General features: G+C 39.6%; 1 protein-coding gene across 12 annotated transcripts in view; it reads right to left on the reverse strand.

The window, feature by feature from the left end:
- FER (FER tyrosine kinase) overlaps nt 1-27,147 on the reverse strand; it is a 294,456-nt gene that overhangs the window by 109,477 nt on the left and 157,832 nt on the right. For 11 of the 12 annotated variants that reach the window (XR_002827917.1, XM_014464462.2, XM_014464639.2 and 8 more), the window contains one exon: nt 15-71. Coding sequence is in view for 10 of the 12 variants with exons in the window: in XM_014464462.2 (XP_014319948.1) it covers nt 15-71 (57 nt within the window). In the remaining 2 variants the exon portion in view is untranslated. Of the gene's footprint in view, nt 1-14; nt 72-5,059; nt 5,669-27,147 lie in introns of those variants that run through there. The other variant, XM_023749473.1, reaches the window with a different exon arrangement.

A 27,147-nucleotide genomic window follows, 5' to 3' on the forward strand; every position in this document is an offset into this window, starting at 1 on the left:
ACTTGATTACATACCTTGCCCAGTAATTCACCCAATGTGACATCTTCATGACTGAGAAGCCATTTCTTATCCTATGGCAAAGAAAAAAAAACAGTTTTTTAGCCCAAGTAAGAGTACATTTCCTATAAGATGCACTGAGGCATTGGAAAACAGACCGAAGGGGATACTTCATTCAAACCATTAAATCTACAGCACACTAAGAAGTTGTAACATCAGGAGGCTATAAAAGAGATCTAAGATATGTTACTACACAATAGGATTTTAAAATCTACATTATAGCAAACTTCTATCAGAAATCTTCACTGTCCAAATGACAGTGTCCCTGTAACTAGAACATAGCATGCACTTTTCTCTCCCCATAAAGCTTAGACTATGTTATTTGTCATTTCAAAAGAGCTGTGTCATAAGTACATGAGAGAATTTCATTTTATAATGCAAAATTTCCAATTCTCTCTTGATCATAGAGAATTCTTTTTGTACCCAAACCACATTACTAAGAGCTAATTTTTCCACATATAAACTGGCATGAGTTATAGCTGTTAATGACACTGCATGTAGTCCCATATCTTGCCTAAGTAATTTCCTATAGTGTAATAAACGAAACTAGGGTACATAAGACCAGTGATGCGACCCATTATCCAATCTCAAGAACTAATTACTGCTTAGGGAACAGTTTATCATCTAAAAAATCTTATATATTAAACCACATAATGCCATCATGTTACAAAGGCATACAGATTTTTTTTAAAAAAAGAAAAGGAAATGAAGCAAGGGAAAGGAAGGGGGAGGGAGGAAGAAAGGGAGGGATGGAAAAATTGGGTTATGCAGGGGAAGAGTCAGAGAAGGAAAAGAAAATCCCGGAGTGATATATTTTATTCAGGATTTGTTTTTAATTAATGTTAAAATGTAGTATTCCCCCATTACACATGTTGAAATGTAATTATGATCTATAGAATGAGTTGTAATAAGTAAATAAACATCTTGAAGTAAAAAGCCACCCTAACTATGAAATGTCCTGGATAGCCATTTGAAGTACTTTACCCTCAGAAACACCATATGACAAACATTCAAACATCACCCTCTGTTAGATCAACTGACTTCAAAAAACAACAATTTATATGTACAGTCTTTCAATCTAAATACAAAATTAAAGCTATAAAGGGCCTGAAAGAAAACAGAGGAATATCTTCACAAATATGTGAGTAGGCAAAGACTTTGATAGACACAAAAAGCAATAACTATAAAATAAACAAATAATTAGAATTCATCAAAATTAGAGACACTAGTTCTTCAAAGGCATCGCTTTTTTAAAAATGAAAAGGTGAACTATAATCTGAGAGAACAGTGATTTGTATGTACAACATATAGAGAACTTACAAGATAACAACCACCCAACTTTAAGAAATTAGGGTTGGGGGCGTTTTAAGAGAGCAACCAAAGGACTTGTATGCATGCATATAAGCATAACCCATGGACACAGATAGTAGGGGGTGAGTGTATGTGCTAGGGGGTGGGAACGGCTGGGAATAGGTCAATGGGAGGAAAACGAGACTTACGTAATACTTTCAACAATGAAGAATTTTTTTTAAAAAAGGGGAAAAATTGGGTAAAAAATTTTAAGAAAATAGATAATAAGCATATCAAAATATTTTTAACATCATCATTAGTCTTCTGACATACAAATACAAATAACAATTAGATGCTATTCCATACATATTAGAATATTAAAATTAAAAAGATTAACAATGCCACAAGATTGCAAGAATACAGAAAAAGTGGAGTCCTTATACAGTTAGTGAGTATGTAAAATGGTACAAGCCATTCTGAAAGACAATTTATATCTACTTTATGATTCAGAAATTATACTCCTAGATATAAAACCAAGAGAAATGAAAATATATATCCATAAAGGGACATCAAAAATGTTTGTGGCAGCTCTATTTATAATAGCCAAAAACTAGAAAAAATTCCAATGTCCAGCAAAACCAGAACTGACAAATTTTTGTGTATTTAGACAATTAATTACTATTAAGCAATAAACTAGGGATACATACAACAGCAGAGCTTTTGCACAACTCTTTTCCATGGTCACAGAAGTACTTAAGTGAGAGCTGGGATAAGAACCTCAATCTTTGTCTCCTGTGACAGTGCTTAGCTTTTACTGTGCTGGAGAGACCAAAGAACATGGCGTTTAAAATAAAACTGAGTAAATAATTTTCTGAGTCTAAATTATATACATATGTAAGTCATCTCAGGTAACTAAAAAGAAGGATCAAATAATAGAAAAAAGATCTATAATCTGAATAAATACCATACAATTTTTAAAAATTCTTTAAGGTTTCCAGAGTCCTTCAACTGAAATTGGAGCATACCCAAGGACATGCATTTTTTCTTAGATATTAACACATTGCGTACCACATAGAAATCTCTAAGACATACGCCAGGGACTGCACGTTTTTGGGCAAACTGCACGTTATTTAAATCATCATAATGCATTTTAGGTGTTGTTTTTCAATAATTATAACATTTTTATTTACAAAAACAATTAAACAATTAAAGTTGCTAGTACTTTTTTAACATATGGTACTGCATAAAACATTTTCCTCTATGAAGAGGGACCAAACAAAATTTACATAAGTATCTAGATTCGCTCCATTTTCCATGGGCGTGAAAAACGAGAACACTCGTGAGCAGTCCTTAACAGATGGCACGCAAAACACGAGAAAACTCCTGAGCGGTACGAAATGTGTTAATCTATGATATTACTCTATGATACACTGAGTGCTATGAAAGCCAATTCATGCCAAGTTGTAGAACTATCCTAAAGTTGAAGAATTTCATATATGTAAAGTCTCATTTGGTCTATGACTAGTATCCTATATAATAAAAGAGAAACATGTAAATTGACCATCCCTCTGCTACGCTCACCAGCCAATCAGGCATGATTATGCAAATTAACCTGACAAATGTGGTGGGTTAATTTGCATAAACAGGCACCGGGTGGAGAGCAGAGCGGGAAAGCTGACAGCTTGGGGGGACGTGGCTCCCTCGGTTGCTCCCCCAAAGCGCTGGGCGGAGAGCAGAGCAGGAGAACCGGAGGCTTGGGGGGATATGGCTCCCTCGGTCGCTCCCAGCTACTGAGGGAGCCATGACCCCCAAGACGCCGGGCAGAGAGCAGAGCAGGAGAGCTGGCAGAGAGTGGAGTGGCTTGGGGAACTTGGCTCCCCAAGCCACCAGACGGAGAGCAGACAGAAAAATAAAAAAGTTAGAATGACTTGCAAGATTGGGAGGACTATGTGTCCAAAGACAGAGCAGGAAGGGAAAACCAAGAGCGTGGGGGAGCCCCCAGGAATGCTTGGGAATCATAGTTTTGGTGCAGACGGATCTTCTAGACCAGTGGTTCTCAACCTTCTGGCCCTTTAAATACAGTTCCTCATGTTGCGACCCAACCATAAAATTATTTTCGTTGCTACTTCATAACTGTAATGTTGCTACTGTTATAAATCGTAATGTAAATATCTGATATGCAGGATGGTCTTAGGCAACCCCTGTGAAAGGGTCGTTCGACCGCCAAAGGGTTCGCGACCCACAGGTGAGGACGGCTGTTCTAGACACTAGATCAAAGTGAGCCTGGAGCAAGTTACTGTTGCGGTGGGGGATGGAGGGAAAGCAAAGGTGAGAGACCTAAGTAAAATCAGAGTGTCCAGGAAAAATTAAAGGGAAGATATCCTAAAACTTCCAGGAAATCTCCACCAATGAAGCAAAGAAAAAAAATGCCTCTATTATTCTGTGAGCAACAAACCAAACTGGGTTGGTAGTCTCAGACAATTCGCTCATATGATTGCAAAGACAGACAGAAACTCCTGGATTGGAGAGGGCTCCCCTGAGGGCTCCCAGATTGGAGAGGGTGCAGGTCGGGCTGAGGGAATCTAATATAAAATAGATTCCCTAGTATCTAATATAAAATAGATTCCAAAATGATGTTTTCATTGAATTATAGAATTGGAAGGTCAATGAAGGAATTGTGAGATCTGAATCACCCTGAGCTAAGAACATATGGGCTTGATGTAACTCAGACTGGGAAATATGGGAATTCTGCCGAGAGCGCACCATGCATCTTCAGTAACACAACTCCTCCCAACCATCTCTATAGCAATAAGATTGATTCCAGCTTGCTCACTTCCCAGAACTTCAACCTGTTCTCTAAAGACATTGGACATAATAGTACAAGTCCCAATCTCTATTGGGAGTGTAGTTCATTTATTAACAAGGGTAGTTGGTTTTTTTTTTAATATTTTATTGCTTTTTTACAGAGAGGAAGGGAGAGGGATAGAGAGTTAGAAACATCGATGAGAGAGAAACATCGATCAGCTGCCTCCTGCACACCCCCTACTGGGGATGTGCCTGCAACTAAGGTACATGCCCTTGACTGGAATCGAACCTGGGACCCTTCAGTCTCCAGGCCGACGCTCTATCCAGTGAGCAAACCGGCTAGGGCAACAAGGGTAGTTTTAAATACAATTTAAAAATATGGTTGTCATGGCAACATTTTCCACTCAAGGTTTTAGGATATGTCAAGTTTATTTGTATTCTGTTACAGAAAATCTTGTGGCTTCCATAGTTGGATTAGAAAATACTGCAGAGACTAAACCCATTAAATGTAGGAAGAAATTTAAATTTCAAAGGTAATACCAGCTGTACCTACTTAAATAAAGAAAAGAAGCAACTGGCAAATTCCAAATTTTTTAAACGATATTTTTTATTGATTTCAGAGAGAAAGGGAGAGGGAAAGAGAGATAGAAACATCAATGATGAGAGAGAATCGTTGATCAGCTGCCTCCCGCAAGCCCCAAACTGTGGGAATTGAGCCTGCAACCTGGGCACGTGGCCCTTGGCCAGAATTGAACCTGGGACCCTTCAGTCTGCAGGCCGTTGCTCTACCCACTTAGCCAAATCAGATAGGGTGGCAATTCTAATTTTAAAGTAAGCTTAACAATGAGAAATATTTAATGTAACATATAGATTCAATAGAGGTTTGTTTGTTTTAATTATTAAAATGATGTGGGTTTTCCAGGGTCCTATCTCTGAGCTGTCTGGCCTGAAAAGCCTCTTTGCCTCCACAAAACAAATACTTTCATTTCCTGCCTCGACACAGGGAGCAGAGGCACTGACAGAGAGAATCCCACAATAAGCACCTGGTCCAGGTAGTACTCTCTTCCCTAGAGGAGGGGAATTCAGCCAACAAAACACTAACAGCCCTTGGGCCCAAGATGACTTCCGCTAGAGTGAAGCACCTGGCAGCCCAGCTAGAGGAAACTCTTCCCATCCAAATATAGCACTAAAGGAGCATAAGCCCACAAAGGCTCTAAAATTTAAGTTGTCATTAAACCACAGCCCATGCAAGTAGGCCAGGACCAGCATGCTAAATCTAAACAAGGTAATTGCCTGCAAAAATAAAAGATGTAAATAGAACCAATGTCTCCTAACAAAACATATAAAATGTCCATGGTACAATAAAAAAATCATCCATCATCCCAATAGCCAAGAAATCTCAAACTTGAGTGAGAAACACCAGTCAACTGACACCCATACTGAGGTACATCAGATGTTGGAATTATCTGACAAGAACTTCAAAGCAGCCATAAAAATTCTTCCACAATCAATTTCTCTTGAAAGAAATGAAAATGCAAATTATTTCAGCAATAGGAACAGAAGTTACAAAAAAGAAGCAGCCCTGGCCTGTGTGGCTCAGTTGGTTGAGCATTGTCCTGTGCACCAAAAAGTTGCTGGCTCGATTCTAAGTCAGGACACATGCCTGGGTGATAGGCTCGATCCTGGGGGTATGCAGGAAGCAGCCAATGGATGTTTCTTTCTCTTCCTCTCCTTTTCACTCTCCCTCCCTCTCCTTTTAAAATCAATAAAAACGTATTTTTTAAAAAAGAAAAGAAAAATATGTGGAAACTATAGAACTTTAAAGTAAAAAAACCTCAGTAAATGAACTCAATGGTAAAGTGAAGATAACAGAAGGCAGAACTTTTCAACTTGAGAACAAATCAAGATAATTTACCCAATTTAAACAACAAACAGAAAATAGACTGGGCGGAAAATTAAACAACCTAGGGGACCTGTGGGATAATAACAAAAGATCCAACATTTGTACCATCATAGTCCCAGAAGGGGAGGAGAAAAGAGGGATGCTGAAAAACTACTTAAAGAAATAATGGCTAAAAACTTCCCAAATTTGGTATAAGACACAAACATACAAATTCAAGAAACTGATATAACATTACATAGGATAAACCCCAAAATCCAAGCTAAAACATATAAAAGTTAATCAGAAAATTAAAGACAAACAAATTCTTAACAGCAGCCAGAGAGAAGTGACACACCTACAGGAGAACACCAATTAAAGGTCAGACTTCTACTCTGAAACTACAGAGTCCAGATGAAAATGGCACAATATTTTTCAAGTGTTAAAAGAACTGTCAACTGACACTATATGTGGCAAAAATATTTTTTAGGAATGAAGGGAAAAATAATGACATTCACAGATGAAGGAAATCTAAAAGGATGTGTGCTCAAAAGTAAATCTAAAAATAGTTCTAATATTTTCTCCCTATACCTCAATAAATTGTTTTGTGTATCCCAGATACTCTAAAAGGGCTGACACTGGAGACAGAAGGTTAATTAGGATAGGAGAGCCATAATAAAAGTGGTTTGTGGGGCAATGACACCTTGGCTATCTTTCACAGTAACTGTGAGGAAAGGGTTAGCAGAACATGTCCGTGTCACCATCATTTCTACTCATCCTCAGAGTCATGATGATGAGCCTTAGTCAAATTGAAAATTAAGCTACTGGAATGTCCAAAAGTTACCGAGTAACGCTAGTCTATGTGCCCAATGTGAGAAGTGCAGATGAACATGTCAGCATGTTTAAAGTAAACATGAAGAATGAGGCTGTGCACCTGGTACCTGGTTTGGGGTCTTTACCATGGCTGGTCATGTGAAAGGTTATGTGATCAGCAACCTGTGAGAACTCTGGACTCCAAGATGCAAGTATGATTTCCTGAGCAATGACATACCACACATGTCTGCAGAATGTAGGTGGAAAGACATGCCCACACAATTCCTGCATAAATAGGGCAAGGAAGCCTGTGCTTGACCTCTCCTTGGCTGCTCCTGCTGTTCTGGCAGGTATCCTACGTTAGAATAAATCTTAGCCTTGAGTATAAATTTATATTAAGTTATGTGATTCTTTCCAGTGAATCAGTGAACTAGTGGGTGATTGTGGGGCCAACACTCCAAGGGCCTTGAGGTTCTAAGAGAGAGGTTACTCAGGCAGCAAGTGGCAGAACCAGTGTCTGAACCCACATCTTCCTGACTCTGAAGACTGTGTCCTTTCTAATTACAGTGCCTCCCAAAATAGAATAATTTAAAGTGATGCATATGACTCTTTCAAGTTCAGAGACTGACTGTCATGCAACTGACAGTTTTAATTAACTGGAAGAAAATGGGTTGTAACACTCTATTTCAAATTTCCAGTTCTAATCCTAAAGATTTCTCACTTCTTACAGTTTATACTTTGTTTTATATAGTTTATATTTTTTTACTTTGTTTTCAGCAAATGGTTGCTATGTTAATCAATTATAGATTGCGCTTCACTCACAGGATTTACTAGATTATAATCTAACTAGAGGCCTGGTGCATGAAATTCGTGCATGGGGGTGGGGTGTCCCTCAGCCCAGCCTGCACCCTCTCCAATCTGGGACCCCTCAGGGGATGTCCTCCGGGATCAGGCCTAAACTGGCAGTCAGACATCCCTCTCACAATCCAGGACCACTGGCTCCTAACTGCTCACCTGCCTGCTGTCCTGATCCCCCTAACTGTTCTCCCCTGCTGGCCTGATCGCCCCTAACCGCCTCTGCCTCAGCCCCTCCACCATGGCTTTGTCCAGAAGGACGCCCGGAAGTCATCGGAAGATGTCCGGTCTAGTTAGCATATTACCCTTTTATTAGTATAGATTTAAAGCTTTTGAACAATCCTTTTTGGTGAAAAAATACTAAAACTTTCAAGTTGTCATCAAGTAAAATGGTTTATATACCTGCCAGAATATAAATTATATATATATATTCTATAGTCTAAAATATGACTCATACTTCCATCTCAAGACCATTTATTTTCACTAGATAATACATGACAAAGTTACCCTTTTCCCATAGTAACTCTACCAATTTTTTTTTAATTTAAAGAAATCATCAAAACACAAGGAATCAACATTTAGGCATTATTAGAGTATTCTCCACTTTCATGAAAACATTATGTTCTTGTAAAAACATGTTTAGCCCTAGCCGGTTTGGCTCAGTGGATAGAGCGTCGTTCTGTGGACTGAAGGGTCCCAGGTTCGATTCCAGCCAAGGGCACATGCCTGGGTTGCAGGCTCAATCCCCAGTAGGGGGCGTGCAGGAGGCAGCTGATCAATGATTCTCTCTCATCATTGATGTTTCTATCTCTCTATCCCTCTCCCTTCTTCTCTAAAATCAATAAAAATATATTTTTTTAAAAATAAAAAATAAATAAAAACATGTTTAGCCATGAATAGGTATAATAGTGGACCTGAGCTATAAAAGTAATGGGAAATAAAGCTTAATTACAGCTTTAAAATATTAAAACTTAGAATTACTTGGGCCTCACAAAGGTAGCGATTTTAAATGAAGTGAACAAAATAGCAAAGCAGCAGCTTCTCCTTTGTTCACCTGCAGAAGACAACCAGCCCCAGTCTGCCGGGCTGCAGGGATAATCACGCTTCCTGGTGGATTGCCACGGGGTGCAGATGGCTGTTATTAACTACGCCAATCAATCCCTGCCAAAGCATTCTGGGATGGCTGCACATCTTCCTCAAGTTATTCTCCAAAGGGCTTTACATGGGTACAGGGATGAAATTTTTAAAAAATATATATTTTTATTGATTTCAGAGAGGAAGGGAGAAGGAAAGATAGAAACAACAATGAGAGAAAATCATTGATTGGCTGCCTCCTGCATGCCCCCTACTGGGGATTGAGCCTGCATGTGCCCTTGACCGGAATCAAACCTGGGGTCCTTCAGTCTGCAGGCCAATGCTCTATGCACTGAGCCAAACCGGCTAGGGCTAAAAATGAGACATTTTAATGCAACGTTTTCACTTTAGAATTTTTTTCTTTATTACTTTTGCCTTAAACAAATACAGGATAACTCACTAATACAAGTTATTTGGATGCAAGACCCAATGCCATGTAGGTCCAACTTGAGAATTTAGCTTCCAGAAATAGTGGAAATATAAGCTTTATCCACATCAAGGTCAAATGTATGGGAGTGGTTATCCAGTGTAATAGCAGCAAAAAAAAAAAAAAGGCAAAAATTTAAATGCAGACTTTTAAACATTTCTCACCACAAAGATTTAACACCTAAAACAGATGAGTTTCTGAACATATTGACAATATGACATTTCAGAGCCTTTATTTTGAAGCCACAAGCCCAACATATAATCCTAAGTAGGAATAATTAACAAAATGCCACAATACAGAACATAAAATGATTGTCAGGGACTATAATTTTTCTACTATTCAGACTGAGAAATAATTGCTATCTCTACATTTCTTTTATCAACAAGTTCACAGTCAGTCTGCTTCATTACCTGGCTTAGCCTGCTTAGCACATTTGTTCCATTCAAATCTCAGGCGTGCCATATTTTAGAGTCCAAGGATTATTCAGAATTTGATCAGCTTTGTCATTAAAATTATTAGAGTAAAAAATCTTTGTTGCTAAGTATGCAAAGTAGTCTGCCTGTCTGGCATTCATTTGAGACATTTTTAGTAATTGAATACTTGTTTTAACACTCTATAAATTAGTTTTAAATAATCACAAAGTTCTTTTCTCCCAAAATGGGTCTTCTGCAGTGGTACTGCAGACAATTCCAATTATCACCTTAGAAAATATTTCATTACATTTGCAAGTTACAAAAAGAAGTTTTATATGTGTATGGTATACTTTTATCCTGTCTTTGTAGAGAGAATTTTAATTTGTATTTTTAATTTAATGTCTACTCAATTTCCCTACTTAGATAATGACATTCTGTTTCTATTAGTATACTATTAATTGAAATAAAGGCTGCATAACTCTCTGTACATATATTAATATTTTTCAACTCATTTTCCTTCATCTTAACGTTAGAATGTCATTTTTTAAAAAAATAAAACTGTCAGAGCCAACAGTTACACACTCAAAGGCAGACGTGCAGCTGATATAAGTGAACAAATGCTGATACAGACTATTCTAGGTTCTGGGAACTGAGAGTCTAAAAATAATCAGCCAGGAAAATACTTAGGGTCAATTTGGTCTACCAAATTCTTACCAAAAATTTTTTTATTATTTATTCATAAATTCCATGTCTTAGATTTATCCCTTTTGCTGATGGGATTCAGTTTAACATACAGAATGTAAAAGGCAAAGGGGTTCATTAAAATGAGAGCAAAGTCTAGACTCTGCTTTTAGGAGTTTATTGACCAGTAAGAACAGGAGAAAGAAAGGAAGAAAAGAAAGCACCCTTATCCTTAAAGAGCAAAAAAAGATGAGACTTGTAGCTTTTTCCTTTTAGTCTTAGCATCTACCCTTGCTCCTCCCTACCCCCACACACTTTGGCCATTAAGAACCTGGGGTCTCTATTGAGTGGGTCTGGCTCCCTTGCCCATGGCTAGCTGGAAAGGAGGAGACCTGTCTGTGAGTTGAAGTGGGTTAGGGCCTGGCTCCTGGGGACCTCTTCCCACTGTATTGGTGGGGTGGCAGCTTCATGAGGAAGAGGTCTGTAAGGAGCGACATTTGTCCTTTCCTCAAGAAGTATATGGTGGAGTCATTTTGTTGGGCCAGTGAAGATATCTTTACAGCCTGACACTGGCAAAAGGCTGCTGAGTGGTACTGCAGACAATTCCATGGACTTTATCAGAACCTTTTTCCATAGCTCCATAAGGAAACTAAATAATCGAAGGCACTGCAGCATGAGCCTTCTGCGCTGTGTAGTGGTTAAGAAAGCAGGCTGTGGAATCAAACTACTGGGCTTTAAATATGGCTGTGTGATTTTCATCAACTCTGCCTCTTTGAGTCAGCTTCCTTAGCTGCAAAATGAAGAGAAAAAGAGTAGCTACCATATAGAGTGGTTCTAAATATAAATGAGATTTTTATAAAATGCTTAGCACAGTGCCTAACGCACAATAAGTGCTTACTGAACATTAACTATTCTTCCTACTGAAGATCCCTCAAGTCTTAGGGGAGTGGGGAATCCATCATCTCTTATTCCCATCTATGCACACACCTTATCTTTCCTTTTAAGCAAACCATTACCCTGCTCAGACACTCATTCAAGTATTTACTGAATCTCTATTAAGTGACAGGTATTGTCCTAGACATTGGCTGGAAGGTGAGAGAAGCAAAACTCTTCTTAAGGAGAGAAAACAGTGAAAGTAAGTTTGCAAATTACAAAAAAGATACAAAACACAAACAATACCGAGACTGAGAATAAATGTGGAGGGAATAATTTAGATAGACTGGCCTTTAAGGTGAGAATAAATAGAATAATCCAGACAGAAAGCTTAGCTGGAACAAATGCTCTGAGACATTGGAAGAGTATGGTATATTCAAAAAACAGAGTCCACATTGATCCCTGGAGTTATAGACTTGGATATATGATTATATGTTTGACATCTCTATTTGTCTAATACAGGGGTCCTCAAACTTTTTAAACAGGGGGCCAGTTCACTGTCCCTCAGACCGTTGGAGGGCCGGACTATAGTTTAAAAAAAAAACTATGAACAAATTCCTATGCACACTGCACATATCTTATTTTGAAGTAAAAAAACAAAACGGGAACAAATACAATATTTGTATTTGCATGTGGCCTGCAGGCCGTAGTTTGAGGACCCCTGGTCTAATAGTACTTCAAATTAACTATGTTCACAATAGAACTCTGTTCTTGCAACCAAAAATGTGTCCCTCTCACAGTGTATTCCATTTCCGCAAGTATAACTACTATCCATCCAGTTTCTCAAACCAAAAATCTTAAGTCATTCTTGAGTCTTTTCTCTATCTCATTGCCCACATATAAGCCATCAGGAAATGTTGGATCTACTTCCAAAAGAAAAATTATCTACTTTCTCTCCATCTCTAATCCCACCACTCAAACCAAGCAGACATTATTTAACCCCTAGACCACTATAACGGTCATTGGAGAGTTCTTGCTTCTATCCTCTTCTCATATATACACTGAGTGGCCAGATTATTATGACCACCTGATGTTTGTAGGCAAATTAGCTATAATTTCACGCTGAAGTTGCTAGAGGGCCAGACCATTATAAATAGGGAAGCAGGTTGTTTACCACAACAGTAGAAGTGACTTTTTTCTGAAGATATTGGTAAACAATGTGATTTAACAGCCTTTGAACATGGGATATATTTGAACGTGAGTGGCCAGATTATTATGACCACCCAATCAGTACTTCGTTGGGCCACCTTTTGCCTTCAATACTGTGGCGATTCTTCTTGGCATTGACTCCACGAGATGTTGAAAGGTGATGCGAGGAATCTGACACCATGCCTGATGAATAGCACTGTCCAGTTGTGTGAGATTTGATGGTTGTGGAACCAGCTGCCTGATGGCTCTTTTAACTTCGTCCCACAAATGCTCAATTGGATTGAGATCTGGTGATTGTGGGGGCCACCTAAGCAAGGTAAAGTCTCCCTCATGTTCCTGAAACCACTCCTGCACAATCTGAGCACTGTGGCATGGCGCATTGTCTTGTTGGAAGAAGCCATTTCCATTGGGATACGCCATTAACATGATAGGATGAACTTGATCAGCAACGATACTTAGGTATGTTGTGCTATTCATACGTTGTTCCACACAAATTCAAGGGCCCAAATCATGCCAGGAAAACATGCCCCAAAGCATAGCACTGCCCCCACCAGCTTGAAGGGTTGTACTCATGTATGTGGGGTGCATGCTTTCATGCTGTTTCTGCCAAATTCTCACTCTGCCATCTGCATGATGCAACTGAAAACGTGATTCGTCGGACCACATGACTTTTTTCCAATGCTCAGCTGTGAAATCCTTGTGTTCCTGTGCGAATTGGAGACATTTTATCTCGGTAGCTGCAGACAGCAAAGGTGTTCGAACAGGCCTTTGGCTTCCATATCCCATACGATGCAGTGTACGGCCAATTTGCCTACAAACGTCAGGTGGTCATAATAATCTGGCCACTCACATTCAAATATATCCCACGTTCAAAGGCTGTTAAATCGTGTTTACCCATATCATCAGAAAAAAATCACTTCTACTGTCGTAAACAACCTGCTTCCCTATTTATAATGGTCTGGCCCTCTAGCAACTTCAGCGTGAAATTATAGCTAATTTGCCTACAAACATCAGGTAGTCATAATAATCTGGCCACTCACTGTATATTATGAATGCATGAGGAGAGAATTGTAAGTGATCTTTTTTTTTTAAAGATCTGTGATTAAGAACCTTGCATTCCTTTGATTAAAACCCTCCAATAGTGTCACATAGGTCTTGGGATAAAATGCAAACACTATTCCATAGCATGCTAGGGCATAATTTCATTCCTATAGATCTCTTTCCTTATCTTGCTCCACACTCCCTTTGAAGGGATCTTTTCATTCTTTATACAGACTAAGGCTTCAGTTATTGTTGATGTTGAACTTCTGTACATTTGTACTATAAAGTCACTGTACCTAGAATTTGTTTCTCTCTGTAATTTCTTGCATAGGTGCCATTTTCATGCTCCAGGTCTTTGACTCAAATTGTATCTCCTCAGAAGAGATACAATTTTATCTGACCATCCTATCTAAAATGGAATTCAAAAGGTAGTACTATCCTATATAATAAAGAGGCAATATGCAAATTGACGCCCTCGTACAAGATGGCTGCCCCCATATAGTCAAAGATGGCCACCCCCATGTGGTCACAAGATGGCCACCACAAGATAGCCGGCAGGGGAGGGCAGTTAGGGGTGACCAGGCCAGCAGGGGAGGGCAGTTGGGGGCAACCAGGCTGGCATGGAAGGGCAGTTGGAGGTGACCAGGCTGGCAGGCAGAAGCGGTTAGGGGCAATCAGGTGGGCAGGCAGGTGAGTGGTTGGGAGCCAGCAGTCCCAGATTAGAGAGGGTGCAGGCTGGGCTGAGGGACACTCCACCCCGTGCATGAATTTCATGCACTGGGCCTCTATTATTTCTATATTATGTCATTAACACTGGTGGGGCCAAGTATCCCATAACTAAATATGTAAAAGTTATACATCAAGTGTGGGGAGCTGATATAGGGTTAAGCCTCAGACTGACCTGTGGGCAAAGTCACAAACAATTCCCAGCTTAGAGGGCACAGTCCTCTTAGCATAATTAGGCTTGACCTTATGAGGCTCTCTAGATCTTATCTGGGAAGCTAATGGGCTGAGGGAAGTGCAGGAAGTGTAACTATGGTCAAAACAAGTGAAACTCACAAGAACTGTGTAACTCTAGAAACCACTACCTTGTTTACCTCTCACTATAAAATAAAGGCTCAGCTTGCCTTGGGATCTTTCTCTGTGGCCTCAGCCAGGCACAGGGAAGATCCACGGAGACTAAAGAGAGCTAGAGAGTTCTGAACGCTGTCTCTGTGTAAAACCTTCTTCGCCGACTCCGTCCACACCTTTGGGAACCCCTGGACCCCCGGGGCTGGACCCCAGCAATCAAGTAAACAAACTATTAAATATAACATGTTCTATCCCATCACTTTGACAAAATGTACCTCCCTAACAACCTGGGAAGTCCATTATTCATTTCCCAAGAGGTCTGCACTTGAACATGGCAATATAGGAAAAGTCTGCTCCAGGACTCACACTCCAAGCCTGACCTCTTTCCTTCCCATTCATGATTCAATTTTATTCCTCAAAAGCTTAGCAGGTATTTGCCTGTAGACATCCCATCTTGCATATCCAAACTGCATCCACATGTCCCACCAACAGCCACCTATTAGCTATCCTTCAAATGGTCTACCCTTGAGAAGATAAGTAAGAGATCTGGGCAGGCCATGGAAGTGGACTTAGGGTTGCTGAGACAGAGAATCTGAACCCCTGGAGACCTTGAAGGGGATGCTAAACTACACATGAGCACACATTTTGGCTGCTACAAACTACACTGTAGGTACAGTGCCCAAGTGGAGCCACAGGGAAGCTGCATAAACTCCTGAGCCCGAGGACATCATCACTTCCCATGTTTCCTTTATAGAAATATTAACTTACAATCATTTTACATTTATTTACCTTCCTATATCTCCTCCTTCTAAAAGGTAAGCTGCACACTTATAGGGGCTTTGTCTGCCTTGCAATGTCTGACACATACTAGTACATAGTTGGTATTAAATAAATATCTGTTGGATTATACTTCTTACAGAGACATAACAAAAAGACAACATTTAGAAAAAATGCGCATATTTTACAAGGTCATGTTTCACAAATACCTACCAAATCAAAGGAAACTAATCATTTGCATTTCAATTAATCTTATTTGTATGAGACTTATAGTTTAGTAAACATTACCTACTTTACAAGATGAGATATATGGTGTTTATCATAAAACCTTGGTAATTTTATAATATATCAAGAGAAATACTGACAATCTTTAATTATAAACTAAAAACTAGCAGTAAGGACAAATTGGCCAATAAGAGAGCTTATTTTTAGGAGAATATTCTAATATACACTGTATTCAGCATATTAAAAATATCTCAACTATGCTTTCAGCAAATCACAACTTAATAAATGATAGAATACTAAAAATAAAAAGTAAATTCCCAGTTTTGAGTTAAAATTTCTTAAATTATTTGACAATTTATCTATACATATAAAAGGCTAACCTGTCTGACCTGTAGCTAAAACATGCACTGTAGCTACAACGTGCACTGACCACCAGGGGGCAGACGCTCAATGCACGAGCTGCCATGACGTGCACTGGCCATCTATATATATAAAAGCGTAATATGCAAATCGACCAGATGGCAGAACAACTGGTCGGCGGAATGACCAGTCGGCTATGATGCGCACTGACCACCAGGGGGCAGATGCTCAATGCAGGAGCTGCCCCAAACCCACAGGTCCCAATCGCCCAATGGGAAACAGGGAACCAGGAATGGGTGGCAGCAGACGCAGGTGGCGCTGGAGCCCTGATCACCCCGCAGGTTGCCCCACACACAAAGGGCAACTGGTGGTGGTGGGGCTGGCAGGCAGGAGGAAACAGCCAATCTTTCGGTCCCTCCCCCAAGCCAGCAGGCTCCGATTGGCCGATGGGGAAGCAGGAACTAGGGTGGTGGCGGCGGACACGGGTGGTGCTAGGGACCCGATCGCCCCGCCGGTCGCTCCACACACAGAGGGTGACCAGCAGCAGTGGTGGGGGTAAGGGGAGAAGGGCTGGCTGCCAGCAGCTGGAGAAGATTGGCTGTGATCACAGGCCAGGCCTAGGGACCCTACCCGTGTATGAATTTCATGCGCTGGGCCTCTAGTTTAAAAATAAATGGCACCACAGACCTGGCACTGACAAACCAACATTTGGCTTTCCCCAGGTGGGACATAGGCCCTGCCACCACCCCAGAACAACACGCCACCAAATGTCAGCCAATGCTGCCAAGACCCCATGGCACAAAATGCAGTTCATAATCCAGCCCAGCCTGAAAACAGTGGCTGTGGGAGCCAAGTAATGGCATCACGTAGCAACACCTAGCTTCCTCTCCCTAGCAACTAGCCTCCTTGGAGTTTCTCCAACCCAGGAACCCAACTTGCTTTATAGCCAGGTGCAAACATTTTACAGTTTAACCAAATGTTTGTGAAGCATTTTCCCATGCCTCATCTCATTTGATCCTCACAGAAGTCCTGTAGTAGGTAGATAGGAGACTCAGTAGGATCCTGTTTTCTTTTCATTAGCAAGATGCGAATAGTGATATTAAAATATTTCTTCTAATTAATTTCCTTTCAATGTGCATGAATCTGTGCACCGGGATACTAGTTTAAATATATTTAAATATATACTAGGCATTTTGTATCAAACCGTATCTCCTCAGATAAATTGTATCTGACTATAAATTCCTTGTTTTCAAGATTAAAAGATCTAGGAAGATTCCACAGCAGAATCTAACATTACAGCCACTGACATCACTCTTAAGCAAGTCAAAGAAAACTTAAAAGGCCTATACTTAGTCAAAATTTAAATTTTACATTGTTCCTGCAAGCCTGCTAAAAAAATCTAAGTTTATTAATAAAAATCATAATAGGATAGCACTGAGTACAGCAAAAGTAAGTCATTTATCTCTCTGAATCTAATCATGAGGTAGGTGTGAAATATTTTGGCACTTGTGATAACAGATATGTAAAGTAACTATACTAGAATTATTCTGCTTACAATGTGAATAATTTGAATTTAAGGGGAATAAAGGTAAAATGGTTCCTTAATTCCTGGTTACCGGTATACCAAGACCATGATGGTTTTTATGCTTTGAGAGTAATAAAAACTTCATTTCACTCAGAGTAGTACCAAATCAAACAATCATTTTAACACATCCTGGTACTAAATCAAGACAGGAAGAAAATGTCAAAACTCTTGAGGCAATTAATTCACCACAGTTATACAAGATAAACAAACAAAAGGAGTCAGTTCATCAGTAAGAGGGCTTTTTGTTGGCAAAGTGGCTGAAAGCCAAGATTTCTCAGAGTGCTCACAAATGTGAGAATGCCATTTTTACTTTGAACTCCTGGCTGCATAAACATAAAGGCAAAAAGAAGAGTGAGGAAATAAATTATAAGCCAAAAATTCACAGAGGGATATAATAGCTAAATAATAATCTTTCTCACATATCAAGTTCTCTACCCAAGAAAGTTTTCCAGCAAGCTAAATTTAGTGACGCAAAAGCCCTCCAAATTATAAAGAAGAAAATTATAATCTAAAGAATGTTTTAAAACTACTGATTACTTCCTCCCCTGATCTCAAAAATTAATAATTCGATGAACTATCTCTCTTTTTATTATGTAAGAGTAAAAAAACATTGGCTCATTTCTCTTTTAAGTTGGTCTATGGAATATTTATATTTATATATATAAATTTTTACCTTATTTCTACAATTGTGGTAGAGAACAAATTAAAGGACTAAATTTGTGCTATATTACATATGACCATCAATTAATATTACTGATTTTTTAAAGCACAATTTCAAAGTAAACTTATTCCACAAATATTGATCTTGCTCAAAACAAGTTTGGAAATCCACTTTAAAAAATGGTTTGAGAAATTAAAATAATTTCCAATGTCAGCCTACATAAGTAGATTTGTTTTTTCATAAAGTCAATTATTTATACTGAAATCTGGTAGATGTGGTAACTGGTCAAACTTGGTAAAAAATTATTTGACTGCACAGAAATAATACCCATTTTATGTTAGTTGGAAAGTTACTTTGCAGCCAATTCCAAAAGAAATAAATGTTCAAATATTTTTAGGAAATTGCGGCACTGTTAGAATTTTTTCCTCCAGGATTATCTTGATGATAACAAGCTATGTCATTATCTATCATAAATATATTTTAGATTAGTTTCAGGTATACAACGGTGATTAGATGTTTGTACACCTTATGAAGTGATCACCCTGATAAATCATGTACTCACCTGTGTACCATACACACTTACTAAAACTCAGGCCTTAAACAGAGTGAAAAAGGACACCTAGAAAAGGGCTCTCTCATATTTTTTATGATTTATCTCCTCGGGCAAAGAAAACAAACAAAAAAAAAGACACAAATGGGACTACATTAAACTAAAAAGTTTCTGCACAGCAAAGGAAACCATCAACAAAATGAAAAGAAAACCCAATGAATGGGAGAACATATTCGCCAATGATACATCTGATAAGGGGTTAATACCCCAAATTTATAAAGAACTCATACAAATCAATATCAAAATAACAATCCAATTAAAAAATGGACAAACGATCTGAAATAGACACTTTCCCAAAGAAGACATACAGATGGCCAATAGACATGAAAAGATGCTCAACATCAATAATCATCAGAGAAATGCAAATTTAAAACCACAATGAGATATCATCTCACATCTGTCAGAATGGCTATCATCAATAAATCAACAACAACAAAAGCATTATTGAGGATGTGGAGAAAAGGGAACCCTTGTGCACTGCTGGTGGGAATGCAGATTGATGCAGCCACTATGGAAAGCAGTATGGAGTTTCCTCAAAAAAATAAAAAATAGAACTGCATAATGATCCAATGATTCTACTTCTGGGCATATAACACTAATTAGAAAGAATATATGCAACCCCTATGTTCATTGTATTTTATTTATAACTAGGGGCCCGGTGCACGAAGATTCCTGCACTGGGGGTGGGTCTCTCAGCCCGACCTGCACCCTCTCCAATCTGAGAGCCCTTAGGGGAGCCCTCTCCAATCCGTTTCTGTTGGTCTTTGCAATCATATGAGTGAATTGTCTGAGACCCCAACCCAGTTTGGTTTGTTGCTCACAGAATAATAGAGGCATTATTTTTTCTTTGCTTCATTGGTGGAGATTTCCTGGAAGTTTTAGGATATCTTCCCTTTAATTTTTCCTAGACACTCTTTTATTTATGTCTTTCACATTTGCTTTCCTTCCATCCCCCACTGCAATAGTAACTTGCTCCAGGCTCACTTTGCTCTAGTGTCTAGGAAATCTGTCTGCCACCAGAACTGTGATTCCCAGCATTCCTGGTGCTCCCCGCACTCTGGGTATTGATCTGGTCCTGGGGCTGCTACCAGAACTACTATTCCCAGAATTCCTGGTGCTCCCCGTGCTCTTGGTTTTCCCTTCCTGCTCTGTCTCTGTCCCAGGCCTCCCACTCTGCCACTCCCCCCAACCCTCCGGCTCTACTGCACAGCTCTCCACCAGGTGGCTTGGGGGAGTGACTGAGGGAGCCATGTCCCCCCAAGCTGTCGGCTCTCCTGCTCTGCTCTCCACCCGGCGCCTGTGTATGCAAATTAACCTGCCATCTTTGTCGGGTTAATTTGCATATTCACTCCTGGTTGGCTGGTGAGCATAGCTAAGGGACAGTCAATTTACATGTTTCTCTCTTATTATATAGGGTAGCCAAGATTTGGAAGCAGCCCAAGTACCCATCAGTAAATAAATGGATAAAAAAAGCTGTGGTACATTTATACAATGGAATATTACTCAGCAGTTTAAAGAGAGAGAGAGAGAGAGAGAGAGAGAGAGAGAAATACCTTTTGCAACACCAAGAATGGATATATGCTAAGTAAAATAAGTCAGTAAGAGAGAGACAAATACCATATAATTTCACCTACCTGGGGAATCTAATGAACAAAATAAGCTGGGCATGAGGGGTTGGAGGTGGGAAGGGTGGAGGTATTGATCAAAAAAGAGAGAGAACTCATGAGCATGGACATTAGTTTGGTGATTGCACGAGAGGAGGAGGATGGGTGGAGATGGAAGGGGGCACAGAGGGAATAAATGATGATGAAAAACAACAAAAATAAAATAGAAACAGACTCATAGATACAGAAAACAGACTGACAGCTGTCAGAAGGGAGGGGTGCTGGGGAGTTGAGTAGAAAAGGTGAAGGGATTAAGCAAAATAAAAACAAAAAACTCATAGCCACAGACAGCACTATGGTGATTATCAGAGGGGGCGAGAGAAACTTCGATGTGAGAGAGACACATGGATTGGTTGCCTCCCGCATGCACCTGGACCTGGGCTGGGGATAGAACCTGAAACCCTTCAGTGCACAGGCCAATGCTCTAAACCAGTCGTTCTCAACCTTGGCTGCACATTAGAATCACCTGGGAATCTTTTTAAAATCCTGATTTCTGGGCCTCATCCATCAGGATTTTAAAAAGATTCACAGGTGATTCTAATGTGCAGCCAAGGTTGAGAACCACTGCTCGAAACACTGAGCCACAGACCAGGGCAAGCCACAATTTTCTATGAATATTTTTCAGATAAAGAAGTAATAAATTTATTGACCAAGCAGCTAAAAAAAAAATCAGTATTTAGAAAGATTACTTTAAAGACAAAGATAACACTAAACGGGGAAAATGCACTTCAGACTCCATCGCTAAGCTAATAACAGGTTCTCAGCACTGTGAGGATCACGATTTAAGTATGCAAAGACAGTCTTTACTTCTAATGTCCCCACTTCTACCATTTTAAGTCTGTCAAGTGAGACTGTGGAGTTTCTTATTTTTCTTTACTTCATTATTCATCATATTCTCATAGACTTTTCGACTTTTCTAGCATTTATCCTTATTGAATTCTTTTTCCATTTTGGCAAAAGCAAAAAAAAAGAAAATTAGTTAGCATTTATTTTCATCTGCACCTCTACATTCATTTAGTTTCCTATCAAGACAAATACTAGTATGTTTCTCATTGAACAATCCTCTCCAATATCAAGTTCTAGGCCTCCTGCTGATCACAGTGTCATCACAAGCAACACCAAAGGGTGTCAAAGAAAGCGACCTTAGGAAAGACTTTTTGGTCACCATAGGACATGAAGAAAAGTGACTTTTAAAAATAAAAGCTTTTACTTAGATACAAATTAGAAAGGCAGGGGGATTGGAAAGGGACTAAATTAGTAGTGGAGTTGCAAATTTAGTCTCAAGATAGGTAAACAAAATTTTAATGGGCACGTATCAAACTTATCAATCAACGAAAGTGATGTATCCTACCCTTGCTATGAAAAGCCACCTAAATAAGCAATTCCCCAATTCTCCATAACCATCCTCTCTTCATTTAATTGTGAACCCAGCCAAGTTGTATTGGTTTATGTGAACATTATCTTTGGTGTAATCATTATCTCCACTAACTTCATCTGCTAAGCATTTTAGCAAGCATTACTTGATTCAAATATATTAGCATATGATCTCTACATTCAAGCTCACAGTCACAGACACATTCACAATGGACAAATACATTATAGAATGTGTTATATGAACTATGAACTAAGTATCAAGGATACAAAAGAGAATGATTAATTTCTTTTGTATTTTTGCATATTCATACTTCTCATTTTTCAAAGTAATTTCATATTATTTGTGTCAAGAAAGAAATGTTCAAAATTCAAAAGCATTACAATGAGAGTCAAGTAAAGATACAGAAATCTGAATAACAGAGCTTGGTATATAAAATGAGAGTGGCAAAGGTTTAAGATTTATAGTCAGCATAACTACATGAGCAACTGGACCCTGGAGAAGAGAAAATATACCCCCAAAATTTAGTTTGCATAACAGCACAGATGATAATGCAATGTCATGGATCAGGACAAACTCAGGAAGAGAAGTGAAAGTGTGGGGTCAAGAATGAAGATAAATACTGTTTTATTATCTTTTAATTTGGGACACCCAAATCCAGGTGTTGATCCTTGGAGACAAATATAATTATTGGTCAAAAGCTTATGAGACTGGTAAGAAAATGGGAGCACAAAACATTTAAAGAGGAACAGAAGTGGAGAGTCAAAGTAGACAACAGCCCAGCCAGCATGGCTCAGTGGTTGAGCATCGACTTATGAACCAGGAGGTCACAGTTGCATTCCCAGTCAGGGTACATGCCTGGGTTACAGTGTGGGGCGTGCAGGAGGCAGCCAATCCATGATTCTCTTTCATCATTGATGTTTCTATCTCTCCCTCTCCCTCTCTGAAATCAATTTAAAAAAGAAAAAGAAAACAGTATGTTTTCCAACATTAGGAACTATGGTAGACTGTTTAATACCCACACTTTTCCTATCCAAGTGTGGGTGACCAATAGATTGTGGCAGATGCAGTAGTGTGCAAGTTATAAAGTCCAGACCTCAAGGTCTTGAAGTTTGTCTTCACCAGCTTAGACACTACATTAAGAGCATGAAGATGTGAAGAAGCCTGGCATTAAAACCAGCCCTTTCAGCTCTCTCAGTGGAGCCCACCCCTTAACTTGTCAGCTGAGTGCAAACACATGAGTGAGCCCAGGCCAAATCAGCAGAGCCACAGAATCACGAGAAATCGACCCCTGTTGTAAGACACTAAGTTTTTAGGTGGTGTATTGCACAGGAATACATAACTGACACAAGAACCAACAGAGGACTGCACCCTGAAAGAAGCCAAAAGCAAAGGAGAAGGTAGTTTCTATAAAAAAGTAGTCAGAAGTTTCTAAAAGTAGCAGAGGTTTCAAATAGGCTGAGGATTGAGAAGAGGTCATGAAGCTAGTAATAAGTCATCTCAGACACTGGAAAGTTCAATTTCAGTAAAGTATTCAGGATAGAATAGCAGTCTTTTTTGGTGAGTTTCAAATGAGTAGTTGATGAGAAAAATTGACACAATACGATAGATAAACGATGCTACTTTATAAAAAAAGGAAAGACATGAGCTATTTAAAAAACTGAAGGGGAAGACTGTTAATGAAAGCTTTGGCCATTATTTAGGATAAGGAAGGAGTGGCTGAAGAAAGACTGTAGGGGGAAAAGAAAAGTATTTTCTAAAACTAGAGAAAATTGACATATTGAAGGCCCAAGAAAGGTGAAAAGAGATGGAATAGGTTGATACTTATATTCATTGGAACTGCTATAACTACATACCATGGACTAGGTGACTTAAAAAACAAGTATGTGTACCTCAGATCTGCAGGTGCCAGCAGATTCAACGGCCAGTATCTGGTGAGAACCCAGTTTGGAGACAAGTGCCTTCTTACCCTTCCTCACGTGGCAGAGAGTGCGCCTTCCCGTTTTGTAAGGACGCAAATCCCACCTTATAGGCTCCACCCTCATGACCTCATCTGAACCAATTACCTCCCAAAGGCCCCTCCTCTTAATAGCATCCCACTGGGCCACAAACGTGCAGTGCATAACAATGAGTTCATCAGAGAAAATGAAAAATCTAAGAACAGGTGAGGCGAGTGAGTAAGAGCTGAGACAAGAGGGAAAGTCGGAGGGTAGAACAGGTGAAAATAATTGTTGGTAGGAGTGCACAGGAGTTTCTTCTCCAGGCTCTTAGTAGAAGAAAGAAGCAAGATCAACTGCTAAGACCGAACAAACTGCAAACAGTTTGAGCTTGAGAAAAATGGTAAAGTTTGGAAATAACTATTTAGTCTAATTTCAGGGGACATTTGTACTGCAAAGTAAAATAAAAGTAGGTAGATTACAATGTTTTCCTCATTTAAGAATCATAAGTAAATAATAATTCTCTTCCCTATGTCTATAAACAAAACAAAATAAAACAAACAAAAAAAACAACAAAAAAGTCTAGGAGAACTGCTTTTCATCATAGGTACATAGTAAATATAAAAAGCAATATCTTGCTTATGGCTCAGTGAAAACTCTCACAGCTTTCTTCATTTCATTATCTCATTATGGAAGAGTAGAAAGAAAAATTTTTGAACCTTTCCAAGAATCAAAGTTATTATTTATGAAATGATCTTAATGCCCTAGTATCTGTCTCATAAGGCTCTCATGACGAGCATGTAAGTAGCTTTGTAAGACATTATTAAACAGCCTGGCCAGTGTGGCTCTGTGGTTGAGCATCGACCTATGAACCAGGTGGTCATGGTTCTATTCCCAGTCAGGGCACATGCCCAGGTTGTGGGCTCGATCCCCAATGGGGGGGCATGCAGGAGGCAGCTGATCGATTCGATGATTCCCTCTTATCATTGATGTTTTTATCTCTCTCTCCCTCTTTCTTTCTGAAATCAATAAAAAAAATTTTTTTAAATTATTAAACAGCCCTAGCTGATTTGGTTCAGTGGTTAGAGTGTCAACCCAGGAACTGAAGGGTCCCAGGTTCAACTCTGGTCAAGGGCACATACCTGGGTTGCAGGCTCAATCCCTGGCCCTGGCCAGATTGCATGCTGGAGGCAACCAATCCCTCTATGTCTCTCCCCCTCCCTTTCACTCTCTCTGGAAATCAATGGAAAAAATATCCTTGGGTAAGGATTAACCAAAAAAATTATAAAACAAAGCCATGAGGTGATCTTAGAGTACATCTGAATGGATACCGGTTAAAAACGAGAATAATTTCAAAGTATTTACAGTATGTTTTTCATTCAGGTAATTGTGCTAAAAGTGGTCTCCCTAAAAACATGAATTTGTCTTAAGTTATACTCTGGTTGAGGAAAAAAGATATTTAGTTAAGATGGAATAACTGGTTCACTAATTCTTGTAATGACTGACATTTCTTAGACATGCTACAATGCACAAAAGTTTAGTAAGTATAAGAAGGCAGAAAGACATAGCTTTTGCTTTTAAGGAATTTCAACTGAAGGGGTATTTAAATTCTGTTTGCTATGCTTATTTTTGTGAAAGAACATGTGTGAAGTCTCCTGTCTAGACCACAATTATTTTCTAACCAGTTTAGCAGTATTCTCTAATTATTAGAACTTAAGCATCTTGTAAATGTGGCTATGCTTGTGAGAATACATACAAATGCTGGAATCTCCCACAAAGAGATATATGTATCACACCTCATGTAAATATAATACCAACCACATATATATGTATCATATTAGTAGATATGAATGAATACACACACACAGTTATTCTCCATTTGCCAACCTGCCTCCCCTCCAACCTCTTGTATTCTCTGACCTATTCTGCTCTGCTCTGTGCCTCAGGAAGCTGACTCCTCAGAGGTCACTTTGAGGAGAATTGATGGACTTCCCATTAGATTCCAGTAAGAGATTCAAGGGTAGAAGCAAAGACATCGGGATGTTCCTTTCCCTCCATAGTTGCAACATCTCCTCGGATCAAAGCACCAGCACACACTGGGCTCTGGTAACTACTGCTGCCTTCCACCCCGTTATTGCTAGGAACAGTAATGACTGCTCACTGTGCAGTTTCTTGGAAATGAACCACCCCTAGTTTACTCCCTTAATCCTACCCATGCTACTATTAGCAGTTCCTTTTTAAAAATACATATTTTTATTGATTTCAGAAAGAAAGGGAGAGGGAAAGAGATAGCAACATCAATGATGAGAGAGAATCATAGATCGGCTGCCTCCTGCACACCCCACACTGGGGCTCAAGCCCACAACCCAGGCATGTACCCTGACTGGGAATCGAACCATGACCTCCTGGTTCATAGGTTGATGCTCAACCACTGAGCCATGCTGGCCAGGCTAGTAGTTCCTTTTAAAAAAATATATCTTGCCCTAACCGGTTTGGCTCAGTGAATAGAGCATCAGCCTGCAGACTGAAGGGTCCCAGGTTCGATTCCAGTCAAGGGCATCTACCTTGGTTGCAGGCACATCCCCAGTAGGGGGCGTGCAGGAGGCAGCTGATTGATGTTTCTCTTTCAATGATGTTTCTAACTCTATCCCTTACCCTTCTTCTCTGTAAAAAAATTAATAAAATATATTTTTTAAAAAATCTCATTTAAACCATGCGGATTGAATCCCATTTTTTACCAGGCCTACACAAACACACACACACACACCCTACTCATACATATGCAATACTAGAGGCCTGGTGCATGAAATTCATGCACTGGAGTGGGGGACGGGTCCCTCAGTCTGGCCTGCACCCTTTTGCAGTCCGGGATCCCTCTCACAGTCTGGGGCTCTCGCAGTCTGGGACCCCTTGCTCCTTACTGCCTGCCTGCAGCGGAGGCAGGAGAGGCTCCCACCACTGCTGCTGCGCTCACCAGCCGTGAGCTCGGCTTCTGGCTAAGTGGTGCTCTCCCTATAGGAGCGCACTGACCACCAGGGGGCAGCTCTTGCGTTGAGTGTCTGCTCCCTGGTAGTCAGTGTGCGTCATAGCAACCGGTCATTCTGCCGGTCGTTCTGCCGTTAGGTCAATTTGCATATTAGGGTTTTATGATGTAGGATGATACTTAAGTATATACACAAAATTTCAAATAAAACTAAGCACCTAAAATGACCACAACGCTAATTACTTTAGACAGTGGTTCTCAACCTTCCTAATGCTGCGACCCTTTAATACAGTTCCTCATGTTGTGGTGACCCCCAACCATAAAATTATTTTTGTGGCTACTTCATAACTGTAATTGTGCTACTGTTATGAATCATAATGTAAATATCTGATATGCTATATGTGTTTTCCGATGGTCACGACCCA

This window comes from Myotis lucifugus, unplaced genomic scaffold (genome assembly GCF_000147115.1).
Source record: "Myotis lucifugus unplaced genomic scaffold, Myoluc2.0 scaffold_0, whole genome shotgun sequence".
Classification (NCBI taxonomy): domain Eukaryota; kingdom Metazoa; phylum Chordata; class Mammalia; order Chiroptera; family Vespertilionidae; genus Myotis; species Myotis lucifugus.